The 13,590-nt window shown below is 55.0% G+C and overlaps 1 protein-coding gene across 1 annotated transcript; it reads left to right on the forward strand.

Moving 5' to 3' along the window:
- Positions 1-4,194: 4,194 nt before the first annotated feature.
- LOC114808110 (sodium bicarbonate transporter-like protein 11) lies at positions 4,195-13,371 on the forward strand. Its single transcript, XM_029055590.1, has 6 exons — positions 4,195-4,318; positions 4,931-5,099; positions 11,137-11,310; positions 11,838-12,033; positions 12,204-12,373; positions 13,306-13,371. The coding sequence occupies exons 1-6, from the start codon at positions 4,195-4,197 to the stop codon at positions 13,367-13,369; spliced, it is 897 nt and encodes a 298-aa protein (XP_028911423.1). The 3' UTR covers positions 13,370-13,371.
- The last annotated feature ends 219 nt before the right edge of the window (positions 13,372-13,590 follow it).

Below are 13,590 nucleotides of genomic sequence, written 5' to 3' on the forward strand. Positions count from 1 at the left end.
CTACCTTTGGAGAGAGAGTGGGTTGAAAAAAATCTAGTTTTGCAAACTAGAGTCTCCCCCAAAACATGGATGGTCTAGGAGAGGTGAGGTTTACAGGCACAGCTCAGCATAGCTACATTATGCACCTCTTACCTCCACCTTCAGATCTAACTCTGTTAGTCTAGGAGGGGTTCATTCTCCAGGGATGAGAGGCCCAGCACCAACTGCAGACTAGTCAGAATTCAGCTTTATAATAATGATAATAATAACTGTGGTATTTGTTAAGCACTTACTATGTGCCAAGCACTGTTCTAGCACTGTGGTAGATACAGGGTAATCAAGTCGTCCCAGGTGGGGCTCACACTTTGAATCCCTGTTGTGAGGGAGAAGAGGGGCGTGAGTCTGTCTTGTGGTCTCAGACACAGAAACAGTGTTTGCACCCCCAGCCACCCCCAAAAAACTAGGTTTTCTGCAATCTTCTAGGCCTCCTTCTCCTGCTCTGAGAGACTGGGGATGGACACATCAGGAATGATGAAACAGTAAAACGCAACATGCAGGCACAAAATAAAAACAAAATCAGCTCTCTTCCTCTTCTCTCACTCTCTTCTGCACTTAGTACATTGCCTCCAGTACTTAGTACAGTGTCTGGCACATAGTAAGTGCTTAGAGAAGCAGCATGGCTCGGTGGAAAGAGCACAGGCTTGGGAATCACAGGTCATGGGTTTGAATCCCGACTCTGCCAGCTTGTTAGCTGTGTGACTGTGGGCAAGTCACGTCACTTCTCTGTGCCTCAGTTATCTCATCTGTAAAACGGGTATTAACTGTGAGCCTCACTTGGGACAACCTGATCTACCCCAGCACTTAGAACAGTGCTCTGCACATAGTAAGTGGCCTAACAAATACCAACATTATTATTATTATTAACAAATACCATTATTATTAAATAGAGGAAATGAAGGCTTAGACGTCTTGGAGGAGATGTGATTTTAGGAAAGCTCTGAAGGTGAGGAGAGTGATGGTCAGTCTGCTTTGAAGGGCCAGGCTGCCCTGACTGTTCCTGGGGTCCAGTGTCAGCTGCTTGGATGTGGGGGCTATGAGGAGGGAACTGAAACAGGACAGGAAGGTGGGGTGGGGGTCAAGAGATGAGACCCACTGGACAGCTGTTGGGAATTTGTGTTTCTCTGGACAAACCTTAAATAATAATGATGATAGTATTTGTTAAGCGCTTACTGTGTGTTGGGAACTGTACTAAGCCCTGGTGGATTCAAGCTAATTGGGTTGGACACAGTCCTTTTCCCACATGGGTCTCACAGTCTCAATCCCCGTTTTACAGATGAGGTAACTAAGGAACAGAGAAGTTAAGTGATATGCCCAAGGCCACAAATAGACAAGGGGTGGTGCCAGGATTAGAACCCACGTCCTCTGATTCCCAAGTCTGTGCTCTTTCCACTAAGCCACGCTGCTTCCCATGTCTCTTCCACCAGCACCCCTGCTGAATTACTCTGAGACTGAAGTCTGCAAAGCTCTGCTCCTCAGAGAGGATTGGGATGGATATACTGATGCCACTCTGTCCTACACTAGAACCCCCAGAAGCCACCACTGTCAAGTCCAGAAGGGTTCCTTCTCTGGAGACTGAGGAAGTGCAGGGTGATTCTGCAGACAGGACTGTGGGCACAGAGGCCTGACCCGTCAATAGAATTAAGGGTCCCTGGGTCTGCTCAGTCCCACAAACATAACCAGTACCCTGGTCAGACCCTCAGCTTCCAGAACCAACTTTTGTGCTGAGAGTGGTGGTCTTCTCACTAACCCTCCCACCCCCAAATCACTACATGCACACCTTTCCCTTTTGGGCGGGAGCCCAGACCGTGACCATCTTGACAAGCAGAGCACTTCTGGGAATTGGCTTATGTCCACATTAGAGAGATGATCCTTGAGGCAAGTTGTCTCAGACAGGTCAGATTCTCCCCGTGACCATCCCGCCCTGAGCTGTGTGCAACCAGAACTGAGCTGACATGCTATCGGGAATTTTGGGACTCACGGAGGCCTTCTCTGGGGATGGTGCAGAAAAGCCCCTACCCCATGGAGTGGGGTGTCACAATGGAGCACTTGAAACGAGGTCTGTGTCTGGAGCTGTGAAACCTAGCCTTGAAAGCCACACGTCAATTAATAATGTTAAGGAGTGTGCATGCCCCACCCTGCCCTCTATCAGCAGCAAGTGGTCTCAGCTGGAGAAGGAGTTGGGGGGTCGGGGGAGAATTTGCAGGCAGCCTAGTTCTCTTGCATGCACTTGGCCCTCCACCCTCCACCCCCTACCCCCAAGACACTGGCCCTAACAGAGAGAGGTGTAGAGACAGGTGCTTACTCTACCCTAAACCAATACCAAACTGCACCTCAGTTACAGCTCTGTGTAACTCCAGAAATAGCCTGCCCCAGCCCTATTTGTTACAGTTTGAGGCCAGCACCTTTGCCTTGCAGGCCTAACCACCTTCTCGTTCCAGTTTGGGTCGCCCCTGCTTTTGCCTTCCAGACCTGGCCTCAAAGCCTTTTCGTTCCAATTGGGGCATCCCAGCCTTTGCCTTCTGGCCCCGTACCCTTCTCGTGCCAGTTTGTTCCCCCTCCCCCAACCCCCCCCCCCCCGGCCTTTGACTTCAAGGCCTGGTTCCCCATCCTTTGCCTTCCAGATCTGGCCCCGAACCCTTCTTGTTCCCATTTGGGTCTCCCTGCTTTTTCTTTCCTTACTTTGCCCTGAACTATTCTCATTCCAGTTTGGGTCCCTCCCTGCCTTCGCCTTCTAGACCTAGCCCCTAACTCTTCTCGTTCCAGTTTGAGACCCACCGCCTTTGCCTTCCAGACCTGGCCATGAACCCTTCTCATTCCAGTTTGGGCTCTGCCACCTTTGCATTCCAGACCTGGCCATGAACCCTTCTCGTTCCAGTTTGGGCCCCCCTGTCCTTGCTTTCCAGAGCTGGCCCTGAACCCTTCTCGTGCCAGTCTGGGCACCCCCCGCCTTTGCCTTGCAGGACTGGCCCGAACCCTTCTCGTTCTAGGCCTGGCCCAGAACCCTTCTCGTTCCAGTTTTGGCCACCCCTCGCCCTTGCCTTGCAGGCCTGGTCCCCAACCCTTCTCGTTCCATTTTGGATCTCCCCACCTTTGCCTTCCAGATTGGCCCCGAACACTTCTTGTTCCAGTTTGGGTCACCCTGACATTGCCTTCCAGATTGGCCCCAAACCCTTCTTGTTCCCGTTTGGGTCCCCCCGCTTTTTCTTTCCTTACCTGGCCCCAAACCCTTCTCATTCCAGTTTGCCCTCCCCCCACCCCCCCTTTGCCTTCCAGACCTGGCCCCGAACTCTTCTTTTTCCTGTTTGGGCTCCCATGCTTTTGCCCTGCAGTCCTGGTCCCGAACCCTTCTCATTCCAGGCCTGGCCCTGAACCCTTCTCTTTCCAGTTTGGGCCCCCCGACCTTTGCCTTGCAGGCCTGGCCCACAAGCCTTTGCCTTCCAGGCCTGGCCTTGAACCCTTCTTGATCCAGTTTGGGACCGTCTGCCTTTGCCTTCCAGGCCTGGCCCCCAACCCTTCTTGTTCCAGTTTGGGTAGCCCTGTCTTTGCCTTTCAGGCCTGGCCCTGAACCCTTCTTGTTCCAGTTTGGGTCCCCCCACTTTTGCCTTCCAGACCTGGCCCCAAACCCTTCATGTTCCAGTTTGGGTCCTCCTGCTTTTGCCTTGCAGTCCTGGCCCCTAACCCTTCTTGTTCCAGGCCTGGCCTTGAACCCTTCTCTTTCCAGTTTGGGCCCCCCTGCCTTTGTTTTGCAGGACTGGCCCACAAGCCTTTGCCTTCCAGGCCTGGCCCTGAACCCTTCTTGTTCCAGTTTGGGATCCCTCGCCTTTGCCTTATAGGCCTGACAGCCAGACAGTGCATGGGGCCCAGGACCAAGGGTAGGGATGGGGGACGGAGGGTGGATGGCCTGCATGTGGATGTTGGGGGAGTGGCAGAGGGAGGAGATACAGTCCCTGCCTTCAAGGCTGATGGTTAAGTAAGGAGACACACACACACGCACACACACACACAGAATCTGAGAGATCTGGAGTGACTGGAGTTAGTCAAGGTTCCACACACACGCACACACAATCGCAGTGACTGGAGTCAGGCCGAGGGTCAATCCAGACTGGCTCCTCGGAGGAATAGCGCTCAGCTTCAGAAGGAAACACAGTTACCAGTATGCTTGCCCTCCATAGCCCCTACCTTCATACCCATGTTCAGAAGATCCTGTCCGACTGTGTGCTGCCCATCTCGGTGCTCACCTTCTCTCTCGTGGGCTCCTATTTATTCTGGGAGATAGAGTGCAACACAGGGGTGCCCTGTGTTATTGCCCACCGTGCCCTGTGTTATTGCCCATCCACCCCGCCCAGCCCAAGGGCACCTCTGCCAAGCTGAGGCTTCTTCCCCGGCCGCCCGAGTTCAGAGCCCACCTTCTGGGACCTGGTCTGAGTCTGAGCTGGGCCGGATGGGTCATCCCAGCCGTGCTGCAGATGTCTGGCTGATGGGGCGGGCGGGGCAGAGGGGCCGGGGGGAGAGGAGTGGGGGTGTCTGGACAGGGTCCGGCCACACAGATCAGTATTTCCATCCCTCCGACAATACAGGCAGGAACCACATTGCCGGGTGATGTGAGCGGCCTCGGAAGGAAGCGTGGGCACAGGCATGGTTGGCGGGGGGACCCTCCAGCCCAGTCCAGGTGGGAAGAGGGGAGGGCGACACAGTGAACAGGGGCTGAGGGTGCCTTTCGTTCTGCTCAGTGCACCAACTTGGCTGTGGCACTTGCCTCTTCCCCTGGAGCTAGAGCAAGAGGGCCCGTGGGCATGAGGGAGTCGGGGAGACCAGAGCCAGGGTGCGGATGAGGAAAGAACCAGGATGGAAACGGGGTGGGCTCCTCACGGCCCCTCCCGTCCCCTGGTAGTGTCCAAGTTCAGCTACAACCCCAGCGAGAGCCTGTTTGAGCTGGCACCGGTGCACCTGCTGTCCACTGGTGCAGCACTGAGCACTATGAGCCTGGGGCTCTTGTTGTCCATACTCTTCTTCATCGAGCAGAACATCGTGGTGTCGCTGGCCAACGAGCCCAACAACACGTATGGCCTCTCTGCGCCCGCCCTCCCACCCCCTCCCGTCCGGCTCAACTTCCCTCCGCCTCATCTTTTGGACTGGGTGAGAGGTGGCTCCAGCGGGGGGAGGCAGTGCCAGGGACTGGGAACCCCAGGCTTAAAGAACCAGTACAGCCTAGTAGAGAGGGCCTGGGAGTTAATGAGGTGTACATCCCCTTGATTCTATTTATCGTATTAATGTCTTGTTTTTGTTTCGTTCTGTTTTGCTCTGCCGTCTGTCTCCCCTGAATAGACTGTGAGCCCGTCATCGGGCAGGGATTGTCTCTATCTGTTGCCGAGCAGTACATTCCAAGAGCTTAGTACAGTGCTCTGCACATAGTAAGCGCTCAATAAATACTCTTGAATGAATGAAAAAGACCTGGGTTCTAATCCTGCCTCCTCCACTTATCTGCTGTGTGACCTTGGGTGAGTCCCGTCACTTCTTCATGCCTCAGTTACCTCATCTATAAAATGGGGATTAAGACTGTTCGCCCCATGCAGGATAGGGACTCTGTCTGAACTGACAATGTTGTATGTACTGCAGCACTTAAAACGGTGTCTGGCACATAGTAAGTGCTTAACAAATATCATTAAAAAAATAAAATAATTCATTCATTCATTCATTCAATAGTATTTATTGAGCGCTTACTATGTGCAGAGCACTGTACTAAGCGCTTGGGATGAACAAGTCGGCAACAGATAGAGACAGTCCCTGCCGTTTGACGGGCTTACAGTCTAATCGGGGGAGACGGACGGACAAGAACAAAGGCAATAAATAGAGTCAAGGGGAAGAACATCTCGTAAAAACAATGGCAACTAAATAGAATCAAGGCGATGTACATTTCATTAACAAAATAAATAGGGTAACGAAAATATATACAGCTGAGCTGAGGAGTACAGTGCTGTGGGGATGGGAAGGGAGAGGTGGAGGAGCAGAGGGAAAAGGGGAAAAAGAGGGTTTAGCTGCGGAGAGGTAAAGGGGGGATGGCAGAGGGAGTAGAGGGAGAAGAGGAGCTCAGTCTGGGAACGCCTCTTGGAGGAGGTGAGTTTTAAGTAGGGTTTTGAAGAGGGAAAGAGAATCAGTTTGGCGGAGGTGAGGAGGGAGGGCGTTCCGGGATCGCGGGAGGACGTGGCCCAGGGGTCGACGGCGGGATAGGCGAGACAGAGGGACGGTGAGGAGGTGGGCGGCAGAGGAGCGGAGCGTGCGAGGTGGGTGGTAGGAAGAGAGAAGGGAGGAGAGGTAGGAAGGGGCAAGGTGATGGAGAGCCTTGAAGCCTAGAGTGAGGAGTTTTTGTTTGGAGCGGAGGTTGATAGGCAACCACTGGAGTTGTTTAAGAAGGGGAGTGACATGCCCAGATCATTTCTGCAGGAAGATGAGCCGGGCAGCGGAGTGAAGAATAGACTGGAGCGGGGCGAGAGAGGAGGAAGGGAGGTCAGAGAGAAGGCTGACACAGTCTAGCCGGGATATAACGAGAGCCCGTAACAGTAAGGTAGCCGTTTGGGTGGAGAGGAAAGGGCGGATCTTGGCGATATTGTAGAGGTGAAACCGGCAGGTCTCGGTAACGGATAGGATGTGTGGGGTGAATGAGAGAGACGAGTCAAGGATGACACCGAGATTGCGGGCCTGAGAGACGGGAAGGATGGTCGTGCCATCCACGGTGATAGAGAAGTCTGGGAGAGGACCGGGTTTGGGAGGGAAGATGAGGAGCTCAGTCTTGCTCATGTTGAGTTTTAGGTGGCGGGCCGACATCCAGGTGGAGACGTCCTGGAGGCAGGAGGAGATGCGAGCCTGAAGGGAGGGGGAGAGGACAGGAGCGGAGATGTAGATCTGCGTGTCATCTGCGTAGAGATGGTAGTCAAAGCCGTGAGAGCGAATGAGTTCACCGAGGGAGTGAGTGTAAATAGAGAACAGAAGAGGGTCAAGAACTGACCCTTGAGGAACTCCAACAGTTAAAGGATGGGAGGGGGAGGAGGCTCCAGCGAAGGAGACCGAGAATGATCGGCCAGAGAGGTAAGAGGAGAACCAGGAGAGGACAGAGTCCGTGAAGCCAAGGTGAGATAAGGTATGGAGGAGGAGGGGATGGTCGACAGTGTCAAAGGCAGCAGAGAGGTCAAGGAGGATCAGAATGGAGTAGGAGCCATTGGATTTGGCAAGAAGGAGGTCATGGGTGACCTTAGAGAGAGCAGTCTCGGTAGAGTGGAGGGGACGGAAGCCAGATCGGAGGGGGTCTAGGAGAGAATGGGAGTCAAGGAATTCTAAGCATCGATTGTAGACGACTCGTTCTAGGATTTTGGAAAGGAAGGGTAGTAGGGAGATAGGGCGATAACTGGAGGGGGAAGTGGGGTCAAGAGCGGGTTTTTTTAGGATGGGGGAGACGTGGCCATGTTTGAAGGCAGAGGGGAAGGAGCCCTTCGAGATTGAGTGGTTAAAAATAGAAGTTAAGGAAGGTAGGAGGGTAGGGGCGATGGTTTTAATAAGGTGAGAGGGAATGGGGTCCGAGGCGCAGGTGGAGGGGGTGGCACTTGCGAGGAGGGAGGAGATCTCCTCTGAGGATACTGCAGGGAAGGATGGGAAAGTAGGGGAGGGGGTTGGTGGGTGGGAGGGGAGAGGCGGAGGGGTGACTTTGGGGAGCTCAGACCTGATCGTGTTGATTTTCGTGAGGAAATAGGTGGCCAGATCATTGGGGGTGAGAGATGGGGGAGGGGGAGGAACAGGGGGCCTAAGGAGAGAGTTAAAGGTCCGGAACAATCGGCGGGGGTGACGGGCATGGGTGTCGATGAGGGAGGAGAAGAAGCTTTGCCTGGCGGAGGAGAGGGCAGAGTTAAGGCAGGAAAGGATAAATTTGAAGTGTGTGAGGTCGGCTCGGTGCTTGGACTTTCGCCAGCAGCGCTCAGCAGCTCGACCATAGGAGCGTAGGAGGCGGACAGAGGAGGTGATCCAGGGCTGTGGGTTAGTGGAGTGAGAGCGGCGGAGGGAAAGGGGGGCGAGAGAGTCGAGATGAGTAGAGAGGGTGGAGTTGAGAGCGGAGACCCGCTCGTCGAGAGTGGGAAGAGAGGACAGGGCGGCAAGGTGAGGAGAGATGCTATTGGAAAGATGGATGGGATCGAGAGAGCGGAGGTCTCTGTGGGGCAGTAGGGAAGATTTGCAGGGGGAGGGAGTGTGAGAGATGAGGCAGGTGAGAAGGTTATGGTCAGAGAGAGGGATTTCAGAGTTGGTGAGGGAGGAGATAGTGCAGCGGTAGGAGATGACGAGATCGAGGGTGTGACCGAGTCGGTGAGTGGGCGCGGTATGGTGGAGGAGGAGGTCGGCAGAGTCGAGGAGGGATAGCAGGCGGGCGGCAGAGGAGTCGTCGGGTACATCCATATGGATGTTGAAGTCTCCGAGGATTAGAGTGGGCAGAGAGAAGGAGAGAAGGAAGGTGACAAAGGGGTCAAGGTGGTTGAAGAAGTCGGAGGTGGGACCGGGAGGGCGGTAGATGACGGCGACAAGTAACTGGAGGGGGTGGTAGAGGCGAATGATATGGGCTTCGAAGGAGGGGAAGGAGAGGGAGGGGGGAGGAGGGATAGTGCGGAAGCGGCAACGGGGCGAGAGGAGGAAGCCGACGCCTCCTCCCTTACCGGTGAGTCTGGGGGAGTGGGAGAAGGAGAGGCCTCCGCTGGAGAGAGCGGCGGCGGAGACCGTGTCTTCGGGAGAGAGCCACGTTTCCGAAAGGGCGAGGAGGAGGAGAGAGCGAGAGAGGAAAAGGTCATGGATGAAAGGTAGCTTACCTGTAATAGAGCGGGGGTTCCAGAGGCCACACTTGAAAGTAGCTGTGGGTGCAAGGGGGGGAGGGGGGAAGGGCGCGGGGAGGGGAGGGTTTGGATGGGAAGGAGGTGGCGGGGCCCTGGGCGGGGAGAGGGGGATGAGGGGTAGCGGTGGGACAAGAGGACTGGGATGGGGCATGGGTGGGGAAGAGAGAAGGGGGGAGGGGGTGAAGAGGGGGTTTGGTGGGGGGAAGAGTAGGGGGAGGGGGAAGAGGGGTAGCGCTGGTAAAGTGGGGTTCTAGGGCGGGAGAGGGGAGGGGGGGAGGAGACAGAGGAGAGAGCGGGAAAGAGCTGAGCGAGAGAGGGGAAGGGGAAGGGGAGGATAGGAAGGGGCGGGAGGGGGGAGGGGGGAGGAGGGACATGGCGAGGCCAGAGAGGTGGGTGGCAGCACTGACAACAATAAACAGTAACAAACGAAATCGGTAATATAGCAACATGATACAGTATGATACAATACGGTAGTGCTAATATAGCAACATGATGCAGTATGATACAATATAGTCGTGTTAATAAAAGGGGCGATGACCAGGGTCGGGGGTAGACTCGATTAAGGGGCGACCTGATCAAACTCAAAGTCTGACGACAATAAATAACAAGCGAGATCGCTAATATAGCAACATGCTACAGTAAGGCACACTACAATAGTGTTAATAAGCAGGCGATGACCAGGGTCGGGGGACGAGCCGACCCTACCCAATCAGACTCAAAGTCAAGCGGCCAGCGGCCGAGAGAGTCCCAGAGCTCATGACCAAATAACCCTGTGGCGGCGGGGGGGCCCTGAGGTTGTCCGGGGTGGGTGGCGGCCGTAGGCGGCGGCTAAGGTAAGGTAACATGGTGAGAACAAGGACGTCGTCGCCCGGGGCGGGGGCGGGAGAGATGAATCACCTCAAGAGGGAAGAGGGAGTGAGGCCTTCCCAAAATGGCCGCCTCAGGCAGAGTGGGGGCTTCCCAAAATGGCCACCTCGGGCGGAGTCGGGGAGCGGTTGGGGAGCACAATGTCCCCGGGCCCGAGCAGGGGGACACAATGTCCCCCGAGGACACAATGTCCTTGGGGCCGAGAAGGGGAGCACAATGTCCCCAGGATCGAGAAGGGGAGCGCAATGTCCCCGGGCCCGAGCAGGGGGCGGTGGACTGGGAGCTGGTGGCTGGGGGTCTGTGGGGGCGAAGATCCTTAGTGTCGGAGTTCCCGAGCGGGGGTGCGGAGGTCCAGGTTGCGAAAGGCTGAGGCGGGCGCGGGTCCGGGCGGTCCGAGGCTCAGCTCCCCGGTGGAGGCGGAGGAAGCGCAGATGAGTCGGCGAGCGGCAGGCGAAGGGGGGCTTCTCGGGAATCGGGGCCGGGCGGGCCGAGGCTGCGCCTCAGGGGAGCAGAGATCCCGAGCCCACGAGGTAATGGCTCCAAGGGAGTGAGCCTGAGAGGCAGTTGCAGCCAGCCACTGTGGGGCCCTGGGACAGCACTCTCCCTCTCTGATCTGCCTCCTCATTTAGTAAGGGAGAGAGAGGCTCAACTCAGTCCCTCCTTGTATTATCATAATTATTAGTGATATTAGTATTAGTATAGGTGTTAAGGTGTTTAGTATAGGTTTCTATCTGCCAAGCACTGTTCTAAGCATTGGAGCACTTAGAAGTTAATCAGGTTGGACAGAGCCCCCGCCCCACAAGGGGCTCATGGTTTAAGTAATAATAATAATAATGTTGGTATTTGTTAAGTGCTTACTATGTGCAGAGTACTGTTCTAAGCGCTGGGGTAGATACAGGGTAATCAGGTTGTCCCACATGAGTCTCACAGTCTTCATCCCCATTTTACAGATGAGGGAACTGAGGCACAGAGAAGTAAAGTGACTTGCCCACAGTCACACAGCTGACAGCTGGCAGAGCCAGAATTCAAACCCATGACCTCTGGCTCCCAAGCCCATGCCCTTTCCACTGAGCCACGCTGCTTCACCTAGTAGGAGGGAGTAGGATTTAATCCCCATTTTACAGATGAGGTAACTGAGGCTCAGAGAGATGAAGGGACTTGCCCAAGGCCACCCAGTAGACACGGGGAGGGGGAGCCGGAATTAGAACCCAGGTCCTCTGACTTCAAGGCCCGGGCTCTTGCCACTAGGCCCCACTGCTTCCCGCATGGCTTTTAGAGCAGGGGTGTGTCTGTGTTTGTGTGTTTGTGTCTTTGTGAGTGTGTTTTGAGGGTGCCTGACCTTGGATGTCTGTGGTCCATACCACAGGTTGGTGAAGGGCACAGCCTACCACTGGCACCTGCTGCTGGTGGCTCTAATCAACATGGGGCTATCCGTGTTCGGTCTGCCCTGGCTCCATGTCGCCTACCCACATTTCCCTATGCACGTCCGAGCCCTGGCCTTCATGGAGGAGTGCGGGGAGAACGAGCACATCTATGAGACGTGAGCGCCCCTGTCCCTCCCCCAGCCCTTGTCCCCACCCCTAGCTCCTCTCTACCCCAGCACCAACCCCCGCGATGAGGCCTGGGCAGGTGGATTGGCAGTGGATAGTTATGGGGCAGCAGCCCCCTCATTCATTCATTCAATCATATTTATTGAGTGCTTATTGGGTGTAGAGCACTGTACTAAGCGCTTGGGAGAATACAATAGAACAGTATAGCAGGCACATTCCCTACTCATAAAGAACTTACAGTCTAGGGGGGAAACAGACATGAGTAGAAATCAATAAATGGCAGATCTGGAAATAAGTGGTGTGGGGCTGGAAGGGGGTATGAATCAAGGGAGCAGGTCAGGGCAACACGGAAGGGAGTGGGAGAAGAAGAAAGGGGGGATTAGTCAGGGAAGGCCTCTTGGAGGAGATGGGCCTTCAGAAAGGCTTTAAAGTAGGGGAGAGTCATTATCAGATTTGAGGAGCGATGTGAAGATGAAGATAGATTGGCCAGGCCAGACCTCCTTGCCCCCTTCTCCAGGATCATGAGTGTGAAGGAGACTCGACTGACAACCCTGGTGGCCAACGTCGTGGTGGGGTTGTCCCTCCCGCTGCTGCCCTTTCTGCTGCAGTGGATCCCAAAGCCTTTGCTCTATGGCCTGTTCTTCTACATCGCCCTCACCTCCATCGATGGCAACCAGCTGTTTGAGCGGTTCGCCCTCCTGCTCGAGGAACAGGTGCCCAGCCCCCTCCCGTGTCCCGGTCCCCTCCTGCCCTGGCCTTGTCGGTGTGTGGAGGGGGATGCCGACCCCATTCCCCCTGAGCCCTCGCCCCCCTGGGGCCGGGCTGAGATCTGGTAAGCCCTACTCATGCCCACCCAGTGGCCTTCCACTCTCTTTCTCCGCAGATGGCCTACCCCCTGACACATTACATCTGGCGGGTGCCCCAGCGAACCATCCACTACTTCACCGGGCTGCAGGTGCTCCAGCTGCTGCTCCTCTGTGCGTTTGGCATGTCTCCACTGCACTACATGAAGATGATCTTCCCCCTCATCATGATTGCTATGATCCCCATCAGGTCCCCCCCCCGACCTCTTCTGCCTCCCCGGGGCACCCTCCGATCTCTCCCCGGGGTGGGGGGGGGGCTTTGGGCTTATCTCTTTCACTCATTTATTCAATCTTATTTATTGAGCACTTATTGTGTACAGAGCACTATACTAAGGGCTTGGGAAAGTACAATACAACAATAAACAGACATATTCCCAGCCCACAACGAGCTTACAGTCTAGAGACTGCATGGGAAGCATAGGCTGCTCTGCACACAGTAAGAGCTCAATAAATATGAATGAATGAATGAATGAATGAATGACTGACTGACTGAATGAATGAATGAATGAATGAATGAATGAGGTCAGACTGGAATTGGGAACTCGGGCCCCCAGTCGGTCAATCGTATTTATTGAACACTTACTGAGTGAAGAACACTGTTCTAAGTGCCTGGGAGAGTACAGTATTACAACATAGCCGACACATTCCCCACCTGCAATGAGCCTTCAGTCTAGTGGAAGATGGAACCTTGTTGATGATATTTGAAAACCTCCAAGGATTCCTCCTGCCACCCAGCCTTATCAGAAGCAGCATGGCATAGTGGATTGAGCATGGGCCTCTGAGTCAGAAGGTCGTGGGTTTTAATCCCAACTCCACCATGTGTCTGCTGTGGGACCTTGGGCAAGTCACTTCACTTCTCTGGGCCTCAGTTGCCTCCTCTGCAAAGTGGGGATTGAGACTGTGAGCCCCATACCGGGCAGGGACTGTGTCCAACCCAATTTGCTTGTACCCACTCCAGCACTTAGTACAGTGTCTGGCATATAGTAAGTGCTTAACAAATACAATTATTATTATTATCGGGGGGAACAGCGGGGTTCAGCAGGGACTCCCCCTCCCAATCGAGTCTCCCTTAACTGTTGGTCTCCCCCCTCAGCTCTGCCACCCCACCTGTGTCTTCCCCAGGTACAATCTGCTGCCCAGAATCATCAAAGCCAAGTACCTAGATGCCATGGATGCAGAGCACTAGGCGTGAACATGTACTGGCCTAGTTTAGCAGTACCCTGGCCTCCATGACCCCCAGGCTCTTCCTGCCTCCAGCCAGAGCATGGCAACTCGGAGAGTTGTGGGCACTGCCAGGTGGGGAAGCCTGGCCTTGGCTTGCCCCAGCAGGCCCCTGGGATTCCACCGGACCCCCAGACCCTCAAAGGCCCAGGCTTCCGGACCCCCAGGGATCTGGCTATCAGGCCA

This window comes from Ornithorhynchus anatinus, chromosome X5, assembly GCF_004115215.2.
Source record: "Ornithorhynchus anatinus isolate Pmale09 chromosome X5, mOrnAna1.pri.v4, whole genome shotgun sequence".
Classification (NCBI taxonomy): Eukaryota; Metazoa; Chordata; class Mammalia; order Monotremata; family Ornithorhynchidae; genus Ornithorhynchus; species Ornithorhynchus anatinus.

Bases quoted from the DNA above. Each gene is read 5' to 3' on its own strand.
- LOC114808110 (XM_029055590.1), top strand. From the start codon at position 4,195: ATGCTTGCCCTCCATAGCCCCTACCTTCATACCCATGTTCAGAAGATC. The intron at 5,100-11,136 runs GTATGGCCTCTC...TCCATACCACAG, and splicing joins GCCAACGAGCCCAACAACAC to GTTGGTGAAGGGCACAGCCT. The intron at 11,311-11,837 runs GTGAGCGCCCCT...CCCCTTCTCCAG, and splicing joins AACGAGCACATCTATGAGAC to GATCATGAGTGTGAAGGAGA.